Here is an 8,662-nt window from a genome sequence, read left to right on the forward strand (position 1 = left end):
CAAGGCATCAGGAAACGCAGTGCTGGGAGATGGGCGGAGCTTAGCGGCCGCGCCGTGATTGGTTAATAGCGACTGGGGAGGGCATGGCAGAAGAGGGGGCTGGCATCCAAAAGAGAAAGAAGCCCTGTGATGGGCTAGAAAAGGCGCGCTGAAAAGAACGCGCTCAGGAAGGGAGGAGGGAGAGCAGAGGACTTCCCCGCGCTGAGGGGAAAATGAAAGTGAAAGTGCCTCCCACCCTGACGGCGCCGCAGCCCCATGCCCGATATACCGCGCTAAGAATGAGCTGACCAGGTCCTGACGCTGCGGTGAGTGAGGGGATCCCCATAGACTCCCTGGCTAGAGCAGGGAAAGTGAAGGAAGGCAAGCGGCTGAGCGCGCGACAGGCAGAAAAAGGGCGGGAGATTCAAACTTGTGGAACTGCAAAACCAGGTCCCTTCTTCTCCCATGTCACTGGAGCTTATGCGGGGCCGGAGGGAACGTACAGGCACTTACCTGACGTCCCAGAAGAGGATGACCACAGGGGCCCACGGGGAAACGGCAGGCCGCTGGGAGGGGAAGGAGTCCTCTGTACCCGCATCCTGCAGAAGATGGCTTGAAACACCTGCGATCGCCGTCTTCCTCTCAGCCCTGTCCCGAGAAAGGGGTGAGGAGGGGGATTCGGCAAGGACCAGCCACCTGTCCGTAACCCTTGTCACCAGAAGGTGATAGGGAAAAGTCCTGCCTGCGGTACTGAGAGTTGCGATGTGGGTGACACCACACTGCTCGCTCAGCCGCATGATATGGGAAATCAGAGTAACAACTAAACCCTGTTTCCCGATGGAAAAGAACCTAAAAGAGAAAAGAGGGAAAAATTAAAAAGTTCAAACTAAACCTGAAAGGAAAATTGGATTAAAGCTGCGGATCTGGGGAGATCCCGGTCCGCCTCCTACAGACACTAAGCACAAACTGAGGTGCTTGGTGCCTGTCGGTGGGTGTATACTGCCGGGGAGGAGCTAATTTTCTTGTTTTTGCATAGTGTCAGCCTCCTAGCAGCAGCATACACCCATAGTATTCTGTGTCCCCCAATAAGGCGATAAAGAAATATTTAATTACCGACTCTCAAGGGCACGAAGAACTGTAGCGTGTGCCTTTGGGATTCTTGTGTCCAGATGGCGCATTCTCGGCACAGCCATTAATCTTAAACTGGAAACAGTGGATGAGGTGGTGAAGGCGTGTGTGGTTTTTCACAATTTTGTTATGGCTAAAGAGCACCCTAACTTTGAACTAGATGAACCAGCTGCCAACCCATTGCCTGATTTCACTCAGCACCCTCTCAGGTCATCAGTTGAAGTTGGCCAAACGAGGGACCAATTTGCTGCATACTTTATCTCTCATGTAGGACGTGTGGCATGGCAAGATCAAATGGTGTAAAATTGTTTTCTTGTGTGTATGTAAATAAAAAATCTGTTTTGATACCTGTACCGAGTGCACTCTGTCTTTATACATTCCAATACAATAATCACCTGCCCAGGTGTCCAATGAATTCAGGATGCTGTGTTTTATGCATCCTGCCTTTACTCAGACTCCTGACCAGATGAGTCTAGATATAAAAGTTGTATGACCTTCATCATCTCTCCAGTCTGTGTTCAATAAGGCAGATTGCAGCGACGGTGGAGACAATACAACTAATATTTATATCACCTGGTCTGATGCTACAAATAGTGATTTTGGGATGCACTAGCATCTTCACTCTTTATGACACCTGACCATGCGAGTATAAATATTACTTGTAGTATCTCCACTGTTGCTTCAGTATGCACGCAGACTGGAGAGATGATAAAGGTTTACACAACTTCTACAATCCCCTGGTCTGGTGTCATGCTGAAGTGAGGATGCCCAAAAAACCGCATCATGACTTCAGAATTTTATGACACCTGGGCAGGTTAACACACAAATGACTTAAACTCCAGCATCTCTCCAGTCTGCGTGCAATAGATAATGCAAACTGAAGCGACGCTGCAGATGACAACTACTAGGTATACTCGCCAGGCGTGCTAAATAATTATGATACCAGGCCAGGGTATTGTAGATATGACGTGTATTTTCTCCATCATCTCTTCAGTCTATTCGCCACAGACTGAATAGATGATGTGGTTAATTACAAGGTATATCTAGAATCCCCTGCCCTTGTGTCACAAAGAGTGAAATGATGATGGCCAAAACACATCATCCTCAATTCACTCTGATACCTGGCAAGGTGAGAATAGATATGCCTTGCACTCATGACCATCCTCTATTCAGTCTGACCAATATTAGCAGACTGAAGAGACTGGTGGTGAAAATACAAGTCATATATTTGTGTTCTTGACAAAACATATCTCCAGAACTGACACAAGAAACATGTGTCAGTACTGGAGCTATGTGGTGGCAAAAACACAGTGTACGGCGCAGTGTGTGTAGGTGGCGAAAGACACAATAAACCAAACAGTATTAGGGGAAAACCAAATAACATTTATTTACAACCCAAAAAAAAAATTACTTGGAGCGACGTTTAGAGGAAGATTGTGGCAACTTCGGGGTGTGGAGGGACGAAGAATGGCTTAAAGGCGTGGAAGGGGTTCTAGGGGAAGAGGCGACAAATGTAGTGGGGGAAAGGGAGCTCAGGGATGGGACTTGAGGCATGGGGCGGGTCAGACAGTGGGAGGTGAGAGGGGAGGGAGTGTGAGTTTTTTTCGTGGCCACTTTTATGGCTTCTTCTGTGGCCCGTCGGCATTGCCCTGCCTGGAGCGCCTGGTGCTGGTGGACCCCCTGGAGCTGGGGGACCACCTGGCAGGATCCTGTAGCTGCTGTGGCATGCTGGTGGAGGTCCTGATAGGGTCTGTGGTGGCAAGTAAGGAATGTGGGTCCCCCAGCTGCTGCTCGGTGGTGGTGGCAGTCCATGCAGGGGTGGTGCTGGTGGCGGTGGAGGTCCAAGCAGGAGCAGTGCTTTGCATGGTGGTGGCAGGGGAGTGTTCAGCTGCACTCAGCCTTGGGGTGGTGTAGTTGTGTCCGGCATGGCTTGGAATGCATGTGGCCGTACAGTTGTATGCATCAGAAGTCGGTAGTGAGGTGAAGCGAGTCAGTGGTGGCACAGTTTGAAATGCCACCACTGACTGCTACTCATACCGACTCTGCTGCATAGCCTGCATGTAAGCAGTATTGCAGGCCTGCATCACATTCAGCTGGAGCTCAGGACTAAGGTGTTCCACCATGCCCCATTCAATTTGAGTGAAGAAATGGTGCTCTGGTCTGTTGAGGTCGGCTTCCAGACGGTCAACAGCCTGGAAGCTTGTTTCCATCAGGGCGAAACCGCTTTCCAGTCTGTCTGACAGCGCCTTGAGGCCATTCTGAAAGACCGAGCTCAAGTGAAGGAACTCAGGCATGACGGTCCTGTCTGAGGCCTTCTGCCGCTGGCGGGAAATGCCGACGAAACCAATGGCAGAGACCTGGGACAGGGGAACACCTGATGGACCAGCTTCCTGGTCTCCAGCTGTCTGTGGTGCTGACCCACAAGCTGCTTCTTGGCTGTTGGATGGCTGGGACAAGTCCGAGGAAGCTCGATGAAGGACCACTCCAGGACCAGGTTGCAGGGTGCTGTGAAAAGAAAAGAAAAACATTATTATCATGCATTTACAATAGTCAAAGCGCCAACTCCTGTGGAATAGAAAAACACAGAGTAAAACACAATACAATAGCAAAATTCTTATGATCTGGTGGCAAGGATCGGTCTTAAGAAGGCCAACACCCGATGGTAGCGGTATTTTATTGAGGACCTTGCCACAGCACCACTGGGAACCTGGTTCTCCTGTCTCAGGTCCCTGTTGAAGCGGTCCTTCATCGAGCGCCAACGGGTTCTGACTTTGTTCACCTTGGAAAAAAAAATAAAAATTAGACAATGCACTGTAGGCCGGGATAACACAAATGTGTGTGACGCTAGAAACTCGCAGGAGTTACTAGCATCACACACAATTGTGTGATCCCAGCCAAGGTCACTGCCGCATCACACATTATTGAAATTCTTACGAAATTCCTTGCGGACTCGTGGAGAGACGTTGTCCCAGCCATCCATCAGGCTGCCAGATCCCCACGTTGTCTGTGTAGTGGATCACGGCTTTCCCACAACGGGACTCGCTCCTGGACTAAACGGATGAGGGCGTCATTGTCCAGGGCGAGTTCTTCACCCCTTTGTGGAGCCTAGAAAAGAAAGAAAAACATTTTGTAAAAATTTGAAAATGAAAAAGATAGAAAACAAAACAGAAAAAAAACAAGATTCAAGAGGAAAAACAGGCCATAAAAAGTCATTGAAGAAACACACAGAGTACAGTCAGTCTATACTCACAGGCCGTCTCCCCGCTGGCACTTGCAATGGCTGCCGTGGACGATGAGGTCTGAAAAACAAATAATAAATTTACCACATGTGTATATGCAACAGCGAATACTTACCAATCAGTAGGGAAGGAAGGTACTCACTTCACTCTCCACTTGTGCCAGTTCACCAGGGGCCGGTTGGTATTCCTCTCCAGAAGACATGCTGCAAAAAAAAAAAAAGAGACATTAGTACATAATATAAAATGAGAAAAAAGGACAGTCAGACATTAGGTTTTTATACTCACATTTCAAAGATTCATGTTTTTCTCCTTGCAGTTTTGTGGCTTGATCCTAGGAAGTACAGTAGTGGACTGATTGCCAGTTCCAACACCTTCTTTTATATACACCACCCCCCAAACAATGTTTCTTTGTGTAGGGGGTGGTTTAAACCAGTGTCTAGACATGTTTACTCTTTAAAACGTATGCGTACGCAAACGCATGTCCATGTCCACGCTTGCGTTCCCATAGACTAATGCGTTGCTTTGACAGATTCCGTGTGCAAGCGTACAAATGCGTTTTGTTTTTTTTTACGCCTTTGGGTGGACCCAAAAATGCAACATGTTGCGTCCGGCGCATCTAGACGACTACATGGAAAAAATGCATGCATACGAAAATGCAGAAGAACGCATGCAAACGCAAGACCATGCGTATGTCATGTTAAACATAGGTGCGCATGACTCATGTGGACGATGCGCTGCGCACAAAAACGCTAATGTGAAACCAGCCTAAGGCTATATTCACATATCCAGTTTGTATTTCTGTTTTTGTGTCTGTTGGATAAACGGAAACAAAACATTCCACTACCGAACCCTTTCATTTGGTTTCCATTTTGGATTTGTTTTTGTACACACACTTATTTTTTTAACACTGGATCCGTTACTAAATCAAAATCAGACGTTTGATTAGAGCCTAAAGCGGATCTAATACTAGTACATGTATGACACTGGGGTGCATCATACTTTATGGATGACTACTATGTGGTGTTTTTATATTTTATGGATGACTACAGGAGTGCACTATACGATATGGAGGACTATGGGCTGTACATTATATTATATGAAGGATATGCACTGTGTATTATACTACTATGGAAGACTATGGGCTATATTAAAGAGAACTATGGGATGCATTACACTATCTGGAAAAGTATGGGTAGTGCTTTATACTCTTGCTATGAAGCCCCCTGACTTCCATGTACGCCCCTGGTGAGCAAAATGATTTATTTTCTTCTATACATTAAAGAACAGCGGCAAAGTGGGGGATATTTATACCAGGATGTGGCCCAGGACATACACCAGAATGTGAAATATACTAGGCTGAGGGATATCTATATAACTAAAACACCACATCCTAGATATCACTGAATAAAATATTTCAGTTGCAAATCATGATTCATTACATAGTGGAATGTGTTAGGAACAATAAAACATAAAAATGATCAATGTAAATTAAAATGAATATCCCATGGGGGTCTGAATTTGGAATGATACTCAAAATCAAAGTGGAAAATCAAATTACAGGCTGATCCAACTTGATGATGCTCAGTAGTGTGTGTGGCCTCCACGTGCCTTTATGACCTCCCTACAATGACTGGGCATGCTCCTGATGAGACAGCGGATGGTCTCCTGAGGGATCTCCTCCCAGACCTGAACTAAAGCATCCACCAACTCCTGGACGTTACTGTATTGTTAACGTCGTTACTTATGACTTATGTTTTGAAACTGTTAAAGTGTAAAGCGCTGCGGAATATGTTGGCGCTATGTAAAGATTATTATTATTATTCAACGTGAAGTTGGTGGATGGAGCGAGACATGATGTCCCAGATGTGCTCAGATTCAGGTCTGGGGGACGGGCAGGCCAGTCCATAGCTTCAATGCCTTCATCTTGCAGGAACTGCTGACACTCCAGCCATATGACGTCTGGAATTGTCCTGCATTAGGAGGAACCCAGGGCCAACCGCACCAGTATATGGTTTCACAAGGGGTCTGAGTATCTCATCTCGGTAACTAATGGCAGTCAGGCTACCTCTGGTGAGCACATGGAGGGCTGTGCGGCCCGCCAAAGAAATGCCACCCCACATCATTACTGACCCACTGCCAAACCAGTCATGCTGAAGGATGTTGCAGACAGATCGCTCTCCACGGCGTCTCCACACTGTCACATGTGCTCAGTGTGAACCTGCTTTGTGAAGAGCATAGGGCGCCAGTGGCAAATTTGCCAATTCTGGTGTTCTGTGGCAAATGCCAAGCGTCCTGCATAGTGTTGTGCTGTGAGCATAACCCCCATCTGTGGACGCCGGGCCCTCAGACCATCCTCATGGAGTCGGTTTCTAACCGTTTGTGCAGACACGTGCACATTTGTGGCCTGCTGGAGATCATTTTGCAGAGCACTGGCAGTGCTCCTCCTGTTCCTCCTTGCATAAAGGCGGAGGTAGCGATCCTTCTGCTGGGTTGTTGCCCTCCTACAGCCCCCTCCATGTCTCCTGGTGTACTGGCCTGTCTCCTGGTAGCGCCTCCAGCCTCTGGACACTACGCTGAGAGACACAGCAAACCTTCTTGCCACAGCTCGCACTGATGTGCCATCCTGGATGAGCTGCAATACCTGAGCCACATGTGTGGGTTGTAGAGTCCGTCTCATGCTACCACGAGTGTGAAAGCACAACCAACATTCAAAAGTGACCAAAACATCAGCCAGAAAGCATTAGTACTGAGATGTGGTCTGTGGTCCCCACCTGCAGAACCACTCCTTTATTGAGGGCGTCTTGATAATTGCCAATAATTTCCATCTGTTTTCTATTCCATTTGCACAACAGCATGTGAAATTGATTGTCAATCAGTGTTGCTTCCTAAGTGGACAGTTTGATTTACTTGAAGTTATATTCTGTTGTTTAAGGCTGTGTACCCACGCAAGCGTTTAAGCGTTTTTACCGGTAAAAATGCTTACAAGAAGCATCCCATTGTTTTTAATGAATTCCACACTTTTTGAGCACATTGATGCATTTTTTCTCCGCGAAAAAAACACATCGCGGTAGAAAAAAAAAGCAGCATGCTCATTAATTTCGTGGAAAAATCAGCATTTCTAACTATATTCTACGAGCAGGAGGCTGCCTCCTGTAAAAAAAAAAGCATTAGAAAGCGCAAAAATTGCGTTTTTCCTGGGAAGGAGTCTTTTTTTTCTGCATACGTGAGTACATAGCCTTAGTGTTCCCTTTATTTTTTTGAGATATATATATATATATATATATATATATACACACACACACCTTCATACTAATAGGACAACGGGAAAATAAAACTGCTATGTTTCTTGGAAGTTGGTGAAGAAAAAACGTGCAAAAAAAAAAAAAAAACTGAAAAGTCCAATGGTCCTTAAAAAGTTAATGTAATTTTTTAATTTCCCCACAGGATTGCAGGTGGACCATATAATGGATATATTATTACATTATTGTATAATTAAGACCAGAAACTGTAAAAAAAAAAAAAAAAAATACTCAGAAGAAAATAGTTGTGCAACAATAGGAAAAACGATGGCATTTATCGTGCCACACAAGGAACGCAATCCTGTTAGGACTGAATGCAAACTCTTGGTCATGATTCACACCTGGTCGGTTTAGTCACACATTTTCCTGTGGTCAGGTGAGACAAGGTGCATGCACAGCTGACCTGTGCCGCCATAAGCGAGGTGTGGGGGACGAATGTCGCACCTAAGCCCCTTCACCCTGCTCACCTCCAGCATTTTCATCAGGATCTTCAGGTACACCTCAGAAATGCCCAGAGAAAGGCCAAACATGGAGGGCAGCATGATTAAGACCAATATGAAGGCGAGCCATGCTGTGAAGATGTGGTACGCGAGGCTGGTGAAGTCGTCCATGGGCTCAGCGGAGCAGCTGCCACTGTGTGAGCAGGAAGCCCAGCACTTCTCCGGAGCGGCGCTCACACTTCCTACCCGTCCTGTTCCCGCCCTGCTGCTCCTCCTTCTCTGGACTGCGACCTCTGCTCCTCCTGCACAGTACAAGCTGCGGCTGCTCTTTGCCCTGAGGTGAAATGCTCACATGGCTGCTGTAACTTTTTAGATTAATAACAGTATTCATCTAGAAATCCTCCACAAATAACAGGATTGGTGACGCAGCTCTGTCATTTCAGCTGGAACTGAGTCCTGAGACCAAAAATATCTCTGCTCCTTGTCTGAAACTGGCTATTATTTTAAAGGGAACCTGTCACTTTTTTTTGCATAAATCCTGCGGCCACCGCCATTAGGGGCTTATTTGCAGCATTCT

General features: G+C 46.6%; 1 protein-coding gene across 1 annotated transcript in view; it reads right to left on the reverse strand.

The window, feature by feature from the left end:
- The window catches only part of GPAT3 (glycerol-3-phosphate acyltransferase 3), a 152,785-nt gene extending 144,390 nt beyond the window's left edge, over positions 1-8,395 (reverse strand). The window contains exon 1 of the mRNA XM_073541745.1: positions 8,113-8,395. Coding sequence (XP_073397846.1) covers positions 8,113-8,256 — 144 coding nt within the window. The 5' untranslated portion in view covers positions 8,257-8,395. The remainder of the gene's footprint in view (positions 1-8,112) is intronic.
- Between the last annotated feature and the right edge of the window lie 267 nt (positions 8,396-8,662).

The sequence above is a fragment of the Dendrobates tinctorius genome, unplaced genomic scaffold, assembly GCF_039654945.1.
Source record: "Dendrobates tinctorius isolate UK_male_01 unplaced genomic scaffold, ASM3965494v1 ptg000011l, whole genome shotgun sequence".
NCBI classification, from domain to species: domain Eukaryota; kingdom Metazoa; phylum Chordata; class Amphibia; order Anura; family Dendrobatidae; genus Dendrobates; species Dendrobates tinctorius.